Source organism: Carettochelys insculpta, chromosome 1 (assembly GCF_033958435.1).
Source record: "Carettochelys insculpta isolate YL-2023 chromosome 1, ASM3395843v1, whole genome shotgun sequence".
Lineage (NCBI taxonomy): Eukaryota > Metazoa > Chordata > Testudines > Carettochelyidae > Carettochelys > Carettochelys insculpta.
The window spans coordinates 356,957,554-356,977,392 of NC_134137.1; the positions used below are offsets into that span (position 1 = coordinate 356,957,554).

The 19,839-nt window shown below is 40.8% G+C and overlaps 1 protein-coding gene across 8 annotated transcripts in view; it reads right to left on the reverse strand.

Annotated features, from left to right (window-relative positions):
* Window positions 1-19,839, reverse strand: part of MAGI2 (membrane associated guanylate kinase, WW and PDZ domain containing 2) — a 1,201,350-nt gene that overhangs the window by 130,066 nt on the left and 1,051,445 nt on the right. For 7 of the 8 annotated variants that reach the window (XM_075017288.1, XM_075017279.1, XM_075017302.1 and 4 more), the window contains 2 exons: window positions 13,801-13,832; window positions 1,619-1,808 (listed from right to left, as the gene is read on the reverse strand). In XM_075017288.1, the coding sequence (XP_074873389.1) occupies window positions 1,619-1,808; window positions 13,801-13,832 (222 nt within the window). The remainder of the gene's footprint in view (window positions 1-1,618; window positions 1,809-13,800; window positions 13,833-19,839) is intronic. The other variant, XM_075017271.1, reaches the window with a different exon arrangement.

The following is a 19,839-nucleotide window of genomic DNA, read 5'->3' on the forward strand; positions in this document are numbered from 1 at the left end:
AACACCTGAAAGGTTGAACTTGATACATTAGAAAAGAGGTAATCAGAAAAGACATCTAAAGAGGATAATACCTAAAGAATGATTGTGTGAGGAACACGGTTTCAGCAGCAGCATTTTGAATTGAGTGGAGGGGTGTGATGTGGCATAAGAAAGGCCAAAGAAGAAAAGGCTTCAGTAATCCAAGCATCTATGCAAGAGTTTCAGCTAAAGTTGATTCTTAGAGAAGTTGTTATGGAAGAAGTAGCAAAATTTGGGAATAGCCTGTGTGTGTACATCAATGGAGACAGAACTGTCAAAGATAAATCCCAAGTTATGGGCCTGGATGATGGGAGGATGGTGACAAAGTGACACAATGACAAAGAATGGAGAGAGAGGGTCATGGGATGTTGGAAGAAAGGGTAAGGAATTTACTTCAGATTATTCTTATGGGTAATTATGCTATATTCTTCAAAAATCCCCATCTTATTTCCAGATCACCAATTTTTAGATGAAGACAGGGCTACTTTGGGGTACTTTGACACAATCCTTAGACAATGATGTAGTATTCATTTTTTCTTTCTCTTTCTGCTCCTTCATGAGTATTCACCAAGTTATCCTATTTAATTTCAGAGTGGTTTTATTTCAATAGTAGTTGAAATAATTTCCCTATTTTAGTGCTATATAGACAATTTGGTTCTGAAACAAAACTAAATCAGGGACCCCCAAACTTTGTAAAAGTTTATTCTTGAATCTGAACTTTGTTGCTTAGGCCCATCAAGCATACACAGGGCCAAACTGATGGTAATGGTGTTAATCTGGATCTACGCCAGTGTGATCCAGTGCAATATTTTGCACATACTTTACGCATTAGTGTGAAAGGCTTCAATGTGAAAGGTGCTATATAAAAGCATAAGATATTATGGTAAGAACAAAAAACGTAGACATACATGATATTTCAAATTTGTTCTTAATTTAAGAGCTCTAGTTTACATAGAGTATACAGTTCTTATTTAAAAGGTTCTGGGAGTAAATATAGATGGGATAAAAGCTTTTTGTTCATATGGAATACATGCAATATATTCCGCAAGAACATGAGAAAAAGAAAATAATGATGCAAATCTTGGAGATAGTTTTGTTTTCTCTATATCTTCAGATTATACATGTTAGTGGATATTTAACAGCAATTATAGTATAATAAATAGCAGAAAGTCGCTATATGTAAAACCAACCTGTAAACCAACCAGACATTTCCTTTTTCAACTTCAATCTAAGGGTAAGAATAAGCAGAAAAAAATAATGGCAAATTTTAATTGCCTTCTCAGTTAACTACAAAGAAGATACTTTATGTATACTGCTCTTCTGTGAGGACTTAAGACTTGGCACAGGGTAGAGGATATAGCAAGAAAACAAATCTGTACAAAAGCCAAAGCTTAAATATGTAAAATTTAGACAATCTGAGGTTAAATGTATCAAGGTAGACTTTGAATCATTTTAATAGTATGCTGTAATTGGATTCATCTCTGAGTTGCTTTAAACTACAGTAGATATAATTATGTAAAATATGTCAGCCTTGACACATTCACAGACAAATGCTTAAAATTATTAAAAGCTGAGCAGGGTGAACAGGGCTTTCACTTACGCCTACTTTCATAAATAGCTCTTGACTTCTCATATAGCTCATATGGGTCAGGTTTTCTTGGATCAAAGGCCTCTGTTGAATCAGGAAATGAACTCCTGTGAAGGGTGGGTGGAAAGGGAATACTCTGTGGTATAGCTGGAGCAGATAAACTGGTCTGAGGGCTGCCTTGATTCTCCCATCTCTCCATCATCTGTAATAAATTATACAGAAAAGAAAAGATAAAACTTTTTTTCACCATACTGTGACTAGTTCAAACACTCCACAGAAAAGGGTTTCAGTTACAAGTATGGCAGATACACATATATTTTCTAAGGTTAGAAAACATTCTGGGTATCTTTGGGGGTGAAGGGAACTCTAAATATTATTTTCAAAGTTAGTTAATAAATTTATTTAATTAAAAGTTCTTCCAAGGTCTTGGTGATTATATCAAACTACACAACAGAGAAACATCTATAATTAACTCCCCCATGTCTTTTCTGACTATTTAATGTACTCCTCAGATGTATACAAATTCTTCCTTGTATGGTTGTGCTTCACTCCCACTCTTCTAGGGAACCCCATGATAGTAGCTGAGCTTTCCAGTATATCCTTAAGGCAAACTGAGCCTGTCCAACCAAAATGGGAATAAATAATTTCCAAATCTGAGGATTCCACAATGAGGGCTCCTTGCTACCAAATCCCTCTATTTTAAACCAGAGATGCATGACCAGTTACAGGCAACCTGGGACCCAAGGGTGACCTGTGACCCATTGGGGTTCTCTGTGTGGCCCATCAGACATTTTGTTTACCATTGCCCATGCTCCACATTGCCAAATTCTGCTGGTTTTCATCCTCTCTGTAGATTTTTTTTCCTACAGGTGTTACAAAAGTGACACACACTGAAAGCAAGGGCATGTGAAAGGAAGTGCATGATGACTCCACAAAAACATTGTGAGAGCCGTGTGCTCCCTCTGAATCCAGTCAAATAACTGCTAAGATTTAATTGGCACACCTTGTAAATTCTAAGTCTGCAAGCAAAACTACCCTCTATTGGGACACTGGTCATGATAATCTTGAGGCCCACTGAGACAAAGGAAGGCCACTCATGCGGCCCACTCACTAGCCTAGGTTGCCCTTCACTGCGTTTAACCCAATGACAGCTGTATTCTTGTCATACAAAGACAGACATGATCTCTCAGGCACCAGGGTCTTGCACTATTTGGGAGCCCATTCTGCAATACTATTCAGATTGTGTGGGACTTGCTCAGAGTCCTATTTGCTTCAGTGAGATTACTTGTAGATAAGTGCCAGTCACTGTGACTAAGAATTTTTCAGTTAGGCTCACCAAGCCTTATAGGTTTAAATCAGAATCTCAAGCATTGCCTTATGCATGAAGCACCTCTGAACAGGCAAACAGCCGCATTTTCTTTGGACGTAAGTATCTGATTAATTCCAGTGTGCAACTTATGTAGAGTGCATGACAATACATGGGTTACTGTGAGGCAGTCTGCTCTGGAAAAAAAAGGGCACATTGTTTTACAGATGTAATGCTGACAGACCCACGTTGCTAGCACTAGGGGTAGAACCGACAAGCATAGGGTCTAAAGCCCTGCACTCTACCACATGAGCTGAATGTCAGCTGGCTCTTAGAAGAGGCTGTAGAGGAGAGACTTCACTCACCCCAGATGAGGTCTCAGTGCCTCTGGGTACTACACAGACAAAAACAGAAAAAGAGTAGTTTTGGGCACAGCTGTTACTTAGACATCCACTTGCGGCAAAAGAGTGAATAACACCTTCAAATTTCAAAGCTGGGTAATGAAATGTGAGTGTCCTCCCTCAAACAAAGGTTCTAATATAATCCTTGCCATTTCTTCCGGCTTCTTCCTTCCATCTAAAACATCTTATTCAGATAGTTTGAGACAATTAATTTCCATCCAAGTACCACACAGGGCAAGTTATTTGATTCTTTCAGACACTTGAGACAAGAAGGAGCCACATAGCAGGATGCCATATGTTGAAGACATTGGAGTCCAGGACTCCTCATGGATACTTGGTATCGCTAAGGATATGTTTGCACTAGAGTCGTTATTTATTTCTCTCAGAAACTGATTACTGATTACGGCTCTGAAGAATTAGAATTTTAATGGCAAATATTGATTTCACCATTTCACAAGCCAAAGAAAAAATATTTCCATTAGTGATCACTGACATCGCAAGGCAGGCGAGCTAAGAAGAAGGCTGCTGGAGAATTTAGAGTTTGATTTAAAGTTATTTACTTTGTATATTTTGACACGTGATGTTGACAATTTGCATTTTAACTATTATAAAGATTTAACTTTTTGATATTCAGCATCTGCTATCAGTAAATACTATCTGATACACCCAATTATTTCCAGCAACTGTGAACATTAAAACAAATAACCTATTAAAAATTCTTTAACATAAACACAGATATTATCCATTGAAATTATAGAAGAACAAAAACTGAATTCTGCAAAGTCTAATGAAGCTGTTACATAACTCAATTGTGCTAGTTTAGACACCACGAGCCTGGAGTAAGCATTTGTGAAAGGCATGCACAGACATATCACCTGACTTGAGTTAACCGGCAATCAATTAATACAAGTAAAAATGTCTTATTTAGACACATCCTAAAAAAGAACCCTCCACGTACTGCTCCATCTATCTCTGGTGGGGACTGAAGTTGTGTTACCAATCTCTTACTGCAAAGGACATCAGAAGCAGCTGGCTGGAGTTATACACCAAGTCTAAACTATGAGCACTGACACCATCCTACTTTCAATCCATGCTCTCAGAAAATGCCTGGGTTAGCAGCTATTGTCATGATCATGAGGGTTTGCCAGCAGCCTGGGAGTAAAAGGGTTAACCTCCTTAGCCAGGTGGGATTGGCCTATAGGAATATAGGTAAAAATTAAATTTTTTGGCTCCTCCCTTTTCCTGTCCTCTGTTTCTTCTTCTTCTTCCCAGCCATGAGGTAGAGAGAGACAGAATATCTCCCTCCAAGAACAGGCCCTCCAATCTTCTGGAAGTAGGGTAAAGTTTAGATAAGTCCCTTAGGCTTTATTGTTTTATGGTTTGGGAAGTGGGATCCGATGTCTGTGCACTTTTTTAAAAATGTTCTTTTACTCTCCTTATAACTAAGTTCTAGACCCATGGTGGAGACTCCCCATGTGTTTTACTTTGTGACTCTTCCATCTAGTCATAAGACTTGCAACACAAATATCGTTGAAATAATAAAAGTTATCTCCTTTTCTTTTTATTAACCTGGTATTGGTTAATGTTTGTGTCCTGGTTTTTTTACTTTTGGGGCTAAAATTTCCCAAGTAGTCTCTCCCTGGTTTCCTTATTATTACTTGCGTGGTGGCAGCAAATTTTATCCCCAAAATCTAAGGTTTTTTAGGATTTTGGCGGGGGGGGAGAGTTTATACCAAAACCTGGTAGATAAGGTTTTAAAGGTACTTTTGCTGGCCCCCACTTCTGCATTTGTCTTGCTAGAGTGAGGAAGGAGCCATGACATGTTGGCAGCGGTGGGATGGTGCTTTGCAATATATCCTGAAGGCAGATTTTTTCATAGCAAGAGTATGCAGAATTAAGTTTCGGAGAAAGAAGAACTCTCTAAATAAATACATCTAATGACGATTCAACCTGAATCTCTTAGGGTATGTTTATACTTACCGTGAGATTGACCCAATCAGAGTTGATCATTCAGGGTTCGATTTCACACACCTGATCGGGACATGTGAAATCAAACTAAAAGGGCTCAACAGTTGACCCTGGTACTCCCCATTAACACGAGGAGTAAGCTAGGTTGATGGCCTCCCTCTGTGAGGATGGCCAGATAAATTAATCCTAGATACATCAATCCCAGCTACGCAATTGTCGTATCTGGAATTCCGTATCTAAAATCAACTTTCAGATCTAGTGTAGGCCTTGCCTCACGTGATCTAAAACACCCCGAGTTAATATCTCCACAGAGAGGCAGTTTTCTAAATAGACAGAACACAAATCTTGGGGCAGTTGGGGCTACAATGCTTTATATCTGCTAAGGACCTGATTCCCTAGATGTCGTTTCTACACAGTTATATTTTCAGGGCAAGTCATAATCCAATATACTGTTACTAACATCTATTCCTAACACAGATAATCCGTGCTACGTCACTCTTCTGTTCTACCTAGAGCCGTGGTGTTTAATATGCTCCTCATTTGCCATATGCAGCAAATGGGAAAGCATATTGTGGTGAATGCAGCGGGCTGGTGTGGCAGCTCAGGTAGCGATGCAGTGGCATGGTGACTTAGGGGCTCACACAGTGGCTCTTTGGGCAGTACAGAATAGCAGTGGCTTGGGAGCTTGGGTACTGTGTGGCTGGCTCAGGGGCTGTGCAGTGGCGCAGCAGCTCTGTGGGCGGAGCTGGAGCTGGAACTGGAGCTGCCCACCCACAAGCCGCGCAGCCCTGAGAGTTGCATGGCTTGGTGCCTGAGCTGCCGCTTCCATGTGACAGCCAAGAAGCCACTGAGGGAGCCCCCTGAGCCATCATGCTGCCACCCAAGCTGCTGCCCTGGCTTTTGGAGCCGTGTGGCTTGGGGCTGGGCAGCTCTGGCAGCGGCTCAGGTAGGATGCCTGGCTGTGGGGGCGTAGGCGGGGTATAGTGTCTGGCTGTGAGGGGGGCTAGGGTGCCTGGCATGTGGTGTGCTTTATGGGGGGGGGCATGTGGCGATCAGGTGCCTTTCTTTCGGACACCACTGATCTAGAGAGGAGTCAATCTCTGCTTTTCTGAATGTGGGTTCAACAAATATGAAGGTGTCTGGTTTCTAGCCAGAAGCTAGCCAGGCAAAATATCACAGAGAGTTAATGCTGGTCAGAAAAGGGCTTTTTCCCTGTGGACAGTGATGAAAAATAAAAACAACAAATTTGTTTTTTTGCTTTTTTTCTCTCAAAAACTGCATTGATCATTTGGAAATGTTGCCGCTGTGCTTCATGATAGCTGTAGTTTGGATGTCTCCAGCTCCTACTCCCTTCTATAAGCTGGACTCTTGATTGCACTATATCTCCTGTGAGACACCATGGTCTACTATTTTGGTAAATGAAGATTGTGCATTATGGGAGTTTCTGACAGTGGTTCATTATGGTAGACATAATCTAACTGGGGAGCTTAGTCCATTAGTTAAATGTGGACATTAAGTAGCAAAATCTGCAAGGCACAAAAGTGTTACATGTGAACTGAAATATTTCAGTTGTCATCTGAAAACAGAATACGTTTTGAGGTTTGGCAGATCTTAGGCCACACTTCATTGTTCCTGGGGGCGGGGGTCCTGGATCCAGGCCTCCAGAACAGACAGGCTTTGGGCAAAAGGGGTGGGACTGGGGGCTAGCCTCCCTCAGGCTACAGCATTGCGCGGTGTGTGCCTTGGGTTCTGGCTGCTGCCATGTTAGCAGTGGTGGCAGCGGCTGGGAGCTCCAGCCCCTTTTAAATTGCCAGGCCTTTGGACTGCACTTTGCCTCGTCCCATACCAGCACTCCTGGGGTTTGGGTATGTTTTTTCATTCTCACCCCCACAATTTTTGCGGAAAGCACACTCTTATTGCAAAAACAATATTGAATCAAAACTCACTGATTTCTCTAATAAAACAACATGAATGGCAAATTTGTTAGTACTAATAGACACTACACTAAAATGATTTGTGAAGAGGCACATACGAAGCTGAATGCAGGAAACTGATATAACTTCATTAAGCTGAAAGGAAGCTGTTTGAAATGACTGCAATGCCTACTGGAATTCAGGTCAAGAAAGGGCTCTCCACAACATTTCATCCTTCTGATTCACAGGGAAATGCACCTGCCTTTTGTCAAGAATGTCTAACTTCAAAGATTAGTGGAGACGAAGCCTGAAAATAACACCTACTTCAATGTAAAAAAGATGGCACACCCAGACCTGAGTTAATAAATGTGCTTAGTGATCAGGCAAAATAATGATCTGAATCCTGGTCAATGGAGCATTAAATACAGTTCCGGCCTCAGTAAGAAAAGAAACTACTGAAATGGAACAATTTTTATCATTATGAAGCGGAAAGACATTTCTATACAGCTATGGAAATACAAACCCTAATTGCATTGTTTTCTTAATCGCTTTAAAAAAAAGAAAATAAAAAAGATCTTTCAAAAGAAGAAAACTGATAGAAATAAAATTGGTCTAAAAGTAGGGTATGAAAATGCCTCCCACAGGCTCACCCTCCCATGTGATGGGATAGTGGGATTGCTTTTCTACTCAAAGTATGGTTGGTGAGCTATTTGCTCTGGGCTACTGTGACAGCCATGAAGGCATACATGATTTACTCTGAAATAGGCTGGCTGAGAGAACTCTGACTAGGCAGACCAGGTTCATTAGCCTTGCAATTGGTCTAAGAGATAGTCACACTGAAAATAAACCTGCAGCCAGCAAGTCCTCCAATTGTCTTGGCTTTACCCTGTCACTGGAAATGGTTTTGCTGGCTGCAAGTGTGTGAAAGTTGGTGCATAACTGCTTGTCCACTTTAAATGAATTCCTGTGTAGCCTTTGACAATCTAATCTTATAAGCCACTCAGAAATAGGCAACAGTGAAAGTGACAGGCAGTGGACATAGATGGGAATCATAGCTGCGAATCTACAAGCAGGCGGATAATGATTTTGGTCACTCTGCATTGACCTAAGGTGCCACTGTTGTTCAACAGTATCTTGATTATGTCAACTGCTCAATGCACAGACAGCACAACCAATCTCAATATTGAAAAGCTGCCCTAAAAATTGTTCATCCTGAACAGCTGTGAACAGCCAGTTGCGCCTGGAGTTTGTTATATGGCTGAAATACAAATAAGCATTGAAATGTTTCTTTTTGTTTCAATGTCACAACACAGAATCTCCATAAATTCCCTGAGCATCCAAATCAAACTGACTGTCCTGTTGGGTGACCACTCTGGTTGACTGATGGCTTAAAATATACAGCATCAACATTGGATTTTTCAGTTCGATGCAATTTGCTGAGAAGGATCAACTGACTGAGGAGAATGTTAGGTGCACTTCTGTCAGGGACTCCCACAAAGGAGCCATGCAACACTGGAACCAGTTTGGCATTTAGAAAGAATCTCGTGTCTCCTTTGGGGACCCTACTTATCGGTATGCAGGACAAACTGATGGAGCTCCAACTCCCCATAAGAGGTGGTTATGACATACCAGTCAGAGCCTAAGCAATGACAACAACCAACCCTGAGGAAAGAAAGAGCAATTTTTTTCCTGGAAAGTTAATGATCTGATCCTATCGACCCCCTGTGAAGACAGCTGAGGTCACTTTAAGGCTTGTATGGCAATGATGATGCTACGTATTGTAGTATATTTGGCAAACATTGCATCAACAGTATTAAAAATAATGTTCTAATTTTGCTGATGACACGTGTAGAGCATTGATTAGTTATCACACACACCACCTCGTAGCTCTCCCAACAACTAGATAACAACCTTGATGCACACTCATTCATGTCACTGGCATTTGATTGAGAGATGGTCTGACAGGAGGACCTAAAAAATGTCCATATACCCCAGGTATTACACAGAACTGACTGCTGGACTGAGCACTGTCTGGTCTGAGCAAAGCTTTACATTTTTATTTGGCTGAAAAGGTATAAAAAACAGTCAGGAGAGTGTCTAAATGTTGCCCAGCTGACAGATCCACGAAATGCTGAACAATTCTCAACACAGATAACTGCATTTTGGAAACTCTTCCAATGATCAGTGATGATATATCTGCTAAATAGCTATCCTTGGGTGATACTATTGTACACTGTGTTGGATATACAAAAGCCCAGGATAAAACTGGTCTAAGAATCGTATTGCTCCCTCATTCAGCACAAGGAACTCATTACTGATGTCAGTAGGAGTTGACGTGATTAGATAGATAGATGGGTCTTAGGAAATTTTAAGGGAATACCAGATAAAATTCCGCAGTGCCTAAAGATATCTATAGAGGGTGAATTTTTGTTTTTGTTTGTTTGTCACACAAGTTTATTAGTGTTTACAAGTAAATTCTGAGGCAATTACTCTAATGATACCATATCACATAACTGCATCAAATTTGTGTAAAAATATAAAACAAATGAGATTATATAAGCCTATTTAAGAATGCAGATAATGCTATGATGACAGTTTTTTCTACAGCATCAGAAAAATTACTCCTCTTATTGAGTACATTAAAATATTTTTAAACTTTAATATACCTGGGTGACTGGAACATTTTTTTTCTAGTCTAATATATCTAGCATTGTAGCCATGTCTGTCCTGGAATATTAGTGACATAAGGTGGGTGAGGTAATACCCTTTATTTTAACCCGTTGGTGAAAGAGACAGTTTACACAGAAGAGCAGGAAAGCTCAGCTCTCTCACCAACAGAAGTAAAATAAAAGATATTATCTCTCCCACCTTGGCTACATCTACACGTGCCCTAAGCTTCGAAATGGCCATGCAAATGGCCATTTCGAAGTTTACTAATGAAGCGCTGAAATGCATATTCAGCGCTTCATTAGCATGTGGGCGGCTGCGGCACTTCGAAATTGACGCACCTCGCCGCCGCACTTCTCGTCCAGATGGGGCTCCTTTTCGAAAGGATGCCGCCTACTTCGAAGTCCCCTTATTCCCATGATGCAGATATATCATCACTGATCATTGGAAGAGTTTCCAAAATGCAGTTATCTGTGTTGAAAATTGTTCAGCATTTCGTGGATCTGTCAGCTGGGCAACATTTAGACACTCTCCTGACTGTTTTTTATACCTTTTCAGCCAAATAAAAATGTAAAGCTTTGCTCAGACTAGACAGCGGTCAGTCCAGCAGTCAGTTCTGTGTAATACCTGGGGTATATGGACATTTTTAGGTCCTCCTGTCAGACCATCTCTCAATCAAATGCCAGTGACATGAATGAGTGTGCATCAAGGTCATTTTGTAGCTGTTGGGAGAGCTACAAGGTGGTGTGTGTGATAACTAATCAATGCTCTACATGTGTCATCAGCAAAATTAGAACATTATTTTTAATACTGTTGATGCAATGTTTGCCAAATATACTACAATACGTAGCATCATCATTGCCATACAAGCCTTAAAGTGACCTCAGCTGTCTTCACAGGGGGTCGATAGGATCAGATCATTAACTTTCCAGGAAAAAAATTGCTCTTTCCCTTCCTCAGGGTTGGTTGTTGTCATTGCTTAGGCTCTGACTGGTATGTCATAACCACCTCTTATAGGGAGTTGGAGCTCCATCAGTTTATCCCCATGGGAATAAGGGGACTTTGAAGTAGGCGGCGTCCTTTCGAAAAGGAGCCCCATCTGGACGAGATGCGCGGCGGCAAGGCGCGTCAATTTTGAAGTGCCGCGGTCGCCCACATGCTAATGAACCGCTGAATATGCATTTGAGCGCTTCATTAGTAAACTTCGAAATGGCCATTTGCGTGGCCATTTCGAAGTTTGGGGCATGTGTAGACACGGCCCTTGTGTCATATGTAAGTATTGCGTGTGCCAACTTCTCAGTTTTATGATTACAGAATTATTGCACTAACTTCTTACATAAAGTGGGTCTTTGCCCACGAAAGCTTATGCTCCAAAATATTTGTTAGTCTATAAGGTACCACAGGACTTCTTCTTGTTTTTACATCTTGTAGCCAGACATGAACCCCCCATTTGGCCTTTTCTTCTTCTCTCCCCCCACTGGGAGAGACAGAGAGAGAAACAAGCAAGGGAGACAGGCAGCCTTTGATGTCCTGGGAATGCAGGTGTGCTGTCTTGCCCAGCCTCTCTACTATACACAAAAACCAGACAGTGAATGGGCTAGCTAACGGCTGCCCTTCTGGCTGATCTCGGTAACTGACACACCTGATCACTTCCCCAGGAAGAACGGGGAATCTCCGCCCATCACCTCCAAAGGTGCCCAATTGTCCACAATTCACAGGTGCAAAATGAGCCTTGCACCTTCCCTGGGAAACCTGGGGTTCAAACACATTCCTCCTGATTGGCCACTTGAGACCAGGAAGAAGCCTACCTGACAAAAGGGGTATAAGAGGGCTTTGGCACCCCACCCCCTTTGAGTTTCAATCACCTACACCTGCTGGCCAGGTCTGGAATTAACTCCCGAGACTGGGGACGCCTGGTTCGTATCTACTTCTTCCCGAGGGATTGAGAGAAAGATTCTGGGTCACACCGGATCTAGGAGGCAGGGGTAAGAATTACACCTGTATTACACTTCTTTCCTCTAGGAATTGAGGGAAAGACTCTGGTTCCACCAGGTCTAAGAGGCAGGGGTGAAAATCACACCTGCAACGTGCCTTTCTTGTGTACACATTAATCGTATTAGTTTAAGCTAGCTAGTTTGTCTAAAACTCTTCTTAAGTTAAATTGTGTTGTTTCCCCTTTAAAAACCACGAGTACTAACTTGTACTTTAATCATTTGTCTTAGTTAAATTGTTTCTATCTTTGTATAAATAAAAAGTAACTGTTAAAGCCTCTCTAAGTGTAATTTTCCTCTTGCTGCTGTACCCGAACTAAACACAAACCAAAGAACCCAGCTTGCCCTGGCTGCTTAGCGTAGCTGCTGGTGTGGCATCACCCCCTTTGCCCCACCAGACCCTTAGCTGGCACCTGGGCATCAGCTCACACATCTGAAGATTAACATTTGTATCCTGACTTGAAGCACTGAAGAGGATGAGATTTGACAATATTCTGGTAACTTCTAGTGGACATTTGTCTATAATATGTCACACAAACACCATACAGTCCAGCTCTGTACAGAGGTGGTCTGGAACTGACATAAAGCAAGACAAGATTAAAGTATGCTGGCAGAACTATAGGGAGACACTTACACTACATCAGGTGTGAGATGCTGCATAATATCTCATTTCCCAACAGTGCTTTCCAAACATGGCTTTATGTTGCTTTTATGCACATTGTACACTTACAAATTTTGAAAAAGTCCAGACAAGTTTTTAAAATTTTTAAGATGTCGTTTCTCCCACAATATGTTATCCCACCACAGCTTCCGTAATACACTTCTATCCACTATCCACTACATTTGTCACTTGTGTTATGTAGATCAATGGATAAACTCATGTGGCACAACATAATGTGATTCAGGCCAACACACTGCACCCAGCTTTCAGAACAACACATTGAAATAATCACAGACTGAAATAATCTGATGGAGCTGCATCAAATTTTCACCTCACTCCTAATGATCTTTCACAGGCTCCGGAGGTTACTTCAGGAGCTGTTCAATGTACCGTGATCTAGCCTCATAGGTCATGAGATTGCCCAGATGAACCGTGACAATCATGCAAAACAGAACAGATGATCAAACTATAAATGCTTGAAATTTATTAATATTTGTACTGCAATTGCACTTACAGGATCCAAAGCAGGGATCGGGGCCCATTTTTCTTTGCAATTCATATACAAAAAGTGAGAGACAACTAGAGACCCAAGGAGATTATGATCTAATTAGACAAGCTAGACAGACAATAGAAATAGCCCAAAACAGTGATTTAAAATATTTTTATATTAGGAATGTCAACATAGCTATAGCGAAATGATGTAATAGGAAAACTGGGCATCAGTATAATCTATAGGCTTGTTGGTAATCTTTATTTCAAAGTTTCGCGTTACATAAATGTTGCCACTGAAAGGCAAATTTGCTCTCACACATATTCTCAAAACAATAATTAGGAAGATGATTTTTTATTGCCTATATGATGCCTTAAGTATCCTAATTTTTTTCAAAATGAGCTAAATTTCTGAAGTTACAGAAACAATTATCCTAATAACTAATAGTATTTATGTATTAAGACATATGACTCTGCTTCTCTTAGAAGTGTTGGGAGGGGGCCGATTTTGAAGGGGAAAACTGACACAGGTCTGTTAATGAAATGGGTTTGGAACTGACATTTTTATCTGAAAGAATTCATTGAACAATAAAAATAGGTTATATGACCTAAGGTTAAATTGAGTGATTTGCTTTATATTTATTTATAGGGCATTAAAGTCAATCATGCAGTAGTGGTGAAAAAAGCAAATGTCATGTTATTCATGGCATAAAATCAGATAAAAGCCTGAAGAAATTTGCTTTATAATGATAGTAATCACGTGAATTCAAATGAGTGTAATTTTGAAAGAGAACTTACAGGCTTTGGAGTTTTCCATGGAGAAAAGAAACCTGAAACAAAGAAAGCAATATTAGTGAAACTTCCTATCATTTCACTTTACTATTAAATAGATAAGGCAGGCCACTATGCAGGAATTTCTGTGTGTGCATGTGTGCTTTCTTTTGTAAATGTGGAACAGCATTTTTAAATATAAAGGCATTCAAAACAGTCATGCATTGAGGGTACATAAGAGAGGTTAATGAAAAAACTGAGTTGAAACATTGATTGGTAAAATGACATTGTTATACAATACTAAAAATGCATACAGTAATAAATGTTTTATAGAAATTACCTAGTGGGATCTTGCTATTAATATTGTAAGTGAAAAACAATATTCTGTAATATTTCTCCACCTCTCTTTGCTGTTGCTATGGACAATGGCATGCTGGGAAATGTAGTCTGTTCCAGGGCCAGCTCTCTAGGCAAGGAGCTGTGCAAGGAACTACAGCTCCCAGGGTGCCTTTGGTTCCCCCATCAAGCCTGCAGGCTCCCCCTTCACAGTGCAGCAGAGAGGATGGGATAGAAACCAGACGGACATAGGTGGGGGATACATTTGCACCCCTACTACTGCTCCTTCCCCCCCATGTACAGGTCTGTAATGGTACATACACTATGGGTTCTATTCTTCACTTTTGATGCAGGTCTGTAATTTATATTAACATTGATGAAGACTGCTGTACATGTATATGGTGAGGAAAAGCTCTCAGACTCAAGATTTTGGAAACAGACTGACATGCGGTTATTGCAGTCGACCATGCAAATCCAGTATTGGAAGGCTAAGCCATGAGAGAAGCTGCAGACTTAACCATTGGCCATAGATCCTCACCATTGCTACTAACCGCCATCTCTTGAGATGAAAAGGGGCCATAGATTAGATATGGTGAGAGGAGAGGCACCATGAAAGATCTATTTACTATTAAAAAAGGCAAATGAAAACACAACAGTTTAGCCATTGTCGCTCAAAAGTTGCAGGCTCAAATGGAAAAAAACTTCAGACCAGTGACCACTCAAGGACATGGAAAGATAAAGCTTCAAATCATCAACTGCCAGTGAGATACTAGTGTTTCTATTCATCAAGTTATTTTACTGGTTATTGGTGCATGACTCAACTTAATGACTCATTAGGACTTCTGCTTATGAATACTTAAAACCTGACATGTCCATGCCATAAAACTAGATCACTTAAAAGCCGTGTCTACACGTGCACGCTACTTCGAAGTAGCGGCACTAACTTCGAAATAGCGCCCGTCACGGCTACACGTGTTGGGCGCTATTTCGATGTTAACATCGACGTTAGGCGGTGAGACGTCGAAGCCGCTAACCCCATGAGGGGATGGGAATAGCGCCCTACTTTGAAGTTGAACGTCGAAGTAGGGCACGTGTAGACGATCTGCGTCCTGCAACATCGAAATAGCGGGGTCTGCCATGGTGGCCATCAGCTGAGGGGTTGAGAGACGCTCTCTCCAGCCCCTGCGGGGCTCTATGGTCACCGTGTGCAGCAGCCCTTAGCCCAGGGCTTTTGGCTGCTGCTGCGGCAGCTGGGGATCCATGCTGCATGCACAGGGTCTGCAACCAGTTGTCGGCTCTGTGGATCTTGTGTTGTTTAGTGCAACTGTGTCTGGGAGGGGCCCTTTAAGGGAGTGGCTTGCTGTTGAGTCCGCCCTGTGACCCTGTCTGCAGCTGTGCCTGGCACCCTTATTTCGATGTGTGCTACTTTGGCGTGTAGACGTTCCCTCGCAGCGCCTATTTTGATGTGGTGCTGCACAACGTCGATGTTGAACGTCGACGTTGCCAGCCCTGGAGGACATGTAGACATTATTCATCGAAATAGCCTATTTCAATGTCGCTACATCGAAATAAGCTACTTCGATGTAGGCTTCACGTGTAGACGTAGCTAAAATGTACATTGAAAAAATTGTAATTGCTTTGTATGCAGCAAAATGTGGGAAAGAATTTTTAAGTAGAAAATGAAGAAATAGTCAATTAAAAACCAGAATTTAAACCAGTAGAGGGTCAAATTTCCAAAAGAGTAATGTTCCCTCTGCAGACTCAATTTTCATCCAACAATTTGTAACTGTAATTTGATTGTGGGTGTAATTCTGAGTACCTACATCTATAACTCCATGCTTGAAAACTAATGTAGTCAAAGGCACAATTCATTTTGTGGGGGAAAAATACAGGTCATTCAAAGAGAGATTGGGCCTGTGCACTTCAGACAATATTCCTCAAATAATGAATTATAATAATATAGAACTACCTTAACTATTGTTCTCTGTAAAGAGCATCAAGTAAACAGTTAAACTGAATGAAAGTAATAGATGCTCAATTAAATGTATCCATAAACAAAATATAATAGGAGTTACATCTGAACACCGTAATCATGGACACTAGGATTCTGTGGTAATTGAGTCATTTCAACTGCTATAACTGTGATAAAATCTGGATCAAAGAAATGCTTGAATCTGGGGCTGAAAGTCATGAACAATATGGCAAATATTTATAAAATAATAATAATATTTTTAAAGCACAGTTATACTGTAAAAGTGACTCTGAAAAGACCTTACAGGGTTCATGTTTACGGCTTGTCTATATCTTTCCTATAAAAGATGATTACTTACAAATACAGGAAGTCCCCAACTTACGAAAGAACTGTGTTTCAAAAATTTGTTTGTAAGTCAATCATTCAGAACTTGGAATGCATTTTCCCATAGAAAGAATGTTATAAATGGTGCAAAAGCCTATTTAACCCATAATGTAGTTGAAATACTGTATATTTGCAATGAAAACTGATATAAATAGTCTTCTATTTAATATCAATGCTGGTGCTTGAGGAAAGGCAGGTTTAATTAGAGGAGGATGAGGAGGTAGGTGGAGATTCTGAAGGGGACTGATGAGAATACTCCAGTAAACCCAGGGCAGGCTCTTTGATTGCTCCTGTGGACAGTCCCATTTTCTGGCTGGCCCCTCCATGGGATGCACCCAGCCCCTGCTAACCAGGAGGCAGCAAGTGGCACAAGCATGGGCCGTAAGACTCCATGCAGCCAGTGGCAAAAAAGAAGCATCCGCTTCCCCTTCAAAGCACTGCTTCTCCTAGCCTCTGGTTGTGCAACTGCCCTGCATTTCTCTGGAGTCCTCTGGCCAGCCCTGTACCTTTTGCTTGCTCCTGGGAGACCAGGGCCATCCTTACACTTATACAAAATACACAGTTTTGTAGGGCATCTAAAAATTTGGGGCATCACTGGGTCTTAATGTACATACTCTCACTTTCTGAATTGACTGTATTAGTTTACAGGACCATAGTTTAAAATGTGCTTTACAATATGTCATTAGTGTGTTGCTGAAGATTATAAAATCACATCTCTAAAACTCTACATCTTTCCTGGGCTCCTGTTGAACATAGAGGCACCAGTTTAATAGTATTGCTTAGGACCCCACAAATCCCAAGCACATCTCTGCCTGATGTGAACTTTTGTTTGTATGTGAGGTTGTTTGTAAATCAGGGAGTGCCTGTAAAAAGTATTTTTCCCCTCTTTTGTAAACTGAAGCTGAGGCATGAAAGTCAAATTGTATAGTTCTGGTTCCCACATCACTGCCAGACAGTATTAAAAATGCTATAACTGAAGCTGAGCTAGCAATTCTTTAGATGATGTACATGTCAGAACAGAATCTGGCTTGTTGCTGCTGTGCATGACAGACAAGAGCCAAAGATAGGAAACACTTATTTTCATCAGAAAGCTGAGATGAGACTTGGTATACAGAAGGAGATCTGTTGAGTAGAAAGTGACAGGTATCTGATATTTAGTTACTGATGACTGGGTGTTCTAGGAAGTTAACATTCTACCATCATGTGCACTAGTCCAATGACCATGAAGTCAGTGAATATTACTCATGCAGTTATGCATCTGATGTAGCGGGTCTTTGCCCACGAAAGCTTATGCTCCAAAATATCTGTTAGCCCATACGGTGCCACAGGACTTGTTGTTCTTGAAGATACAGACTAACATGCCTACCTCTCTGATACAGTGAATATTATGTTATTACACAAGGGCAAAATTCACCCAATAGAAATTTACTGACCATAGTCACTTTTCTGACTGTAACTGCACTTTATCTGTTCTGCTTCAAACTGTCAATCTCAAGTAAATATATAATAAAAATATATACAAATATTTATTGACAAAAATGACAAACATGACAGTTTTTTTTAAATCAAGCATTCAATCAAAACTACAACGTTTGCACTTAAACTCTACATGGAGTTGCACAGAATGTAATGTACAAATGCCAGGGCCCTCATTCAAAAACATGTATTCACACCTAATTAAGCGATGGAATGCATTGCCATAGAGTGTCACTGAGGCAAAAAATTCTATAAGGAGTCAATGTGACTAGGCATTTATATAGAAAATGAAACAAAAAAGCAGTCATGTAGCATTTTAAAGACTAACAAAATAATTTATCAGGCAATGAGCTTTAGTGGGGCAGACCCACTTCATATCTGGCAAGAGAAGTGGATCTGCCCCACAAAAGTGCATTACCTAATACGTTACTTTGTTAGTCTTTAAAGTGCTACATGACCGCTTTTTTGTTTTGTGAAGATACAGACTAACATGGCCACCTCTCTGCGACTATATAGAAATTAAGTATATCCAGAGTTACAACAGTTAATCTTAATAGACTTTGGAAGAGATATTATATCTCATGTTTCATAGTTTAAGCCTATCTCTGACTATTAAGTGTCAGGAGAAGACATAATTAGTGTGTATGTGTGTGCAGGTGGTGGTGGTGGTGGTAGATCAGCCCACATCTCCTGATCAGATATGTCTTGTACTTCTTCTGAAGCATCATGTGCTGGCCACTGCTGGAGACAGGACATTGGACTATCTCTGGCTCAGGATTAAAATTCCCACATTCCTAGTTTCCACATGCTGTACAGCAAAGCAATTCTAATTTTTCCCTTGTCTTAAAGAAAACAAAAACACAAACAAACAGACATTTATGTGTTGCCTGCTTGTTGACATCTGTGGATGCTAAATGTGGACCAAACATAAGCAGATTTTTCACTGGTGTTTAAATACTTGTGACCAATGCTGCAAGTTCAAGATGTGAGCACTTGAAGCTTTCTGAGTGGGTTGCATAACTGATTATAGAATATGTATGAAAACCTTCACAAAAGGTATAAAATTTAATGACACATGGTCCAGTCTCAAAACAAAAAGCAGTCAAGTAGCACTTTAAAGACTAGCAAAATAGTTTATTAGGTGAGCTTTCGTGGGACAGATATTGAGTCTGTTCTGGTCTGGCTATGGTCTGCAGAAGTGGGTCTGTCCCACAAAAGCTCACCTAATAAACTATTTTGCTAGTCTTTAAAGTGCCACTTGACTGCTTTTTTGTTTAGATAGTGTACGGACTAGCACGGCTTCCTCTCTGTTACTATGGTCCAGTCGGTATGATCCCCTATCATGCAAGTTTCACTGCTGTGTTTCTGTAGAATTTTAGGACCCTGCTCTGAGTTTGGTGCACTCATTATATGGCACAAAGCCAGTGGAGTCAGGTACAGCTTGAAAATTCAATTACCTCCATATATGTGGCTGCTATACTGGCATAGAACCAGAATAGCCACTCTTATGCCACTCCCTCTCTGCTGCTGGAACAAGTGATGTGGCCATAGCTTATTACAGTCCCACAGATTCTTGGCTATTGTCTTGGTCCCTTGGGGACCTCTGGCAGCTGAGATAGTTTCAAACAGCCCTCAGGCTGCTTTAACTTTCACTGGGAGACTGTCCTTGCTGCCTGTTAGGTCAGGAGCAGGGAAGTCCAAAGGTGAGCTTTATGCACTGATCTTTACTTTCGTGCTCATGAAATATATCTGAAACTCAGACTCAGATTTATTTTTAAGAGTGCTCTGCACAAAAGTTACATGAAAATTGTATGAGTTTGCCATGTTAGTTTAACTGCCAGCACGTGATGTGTCACATTAATCTGAAGGAAGATGGCTGCACCTCAAAGCTACATCTA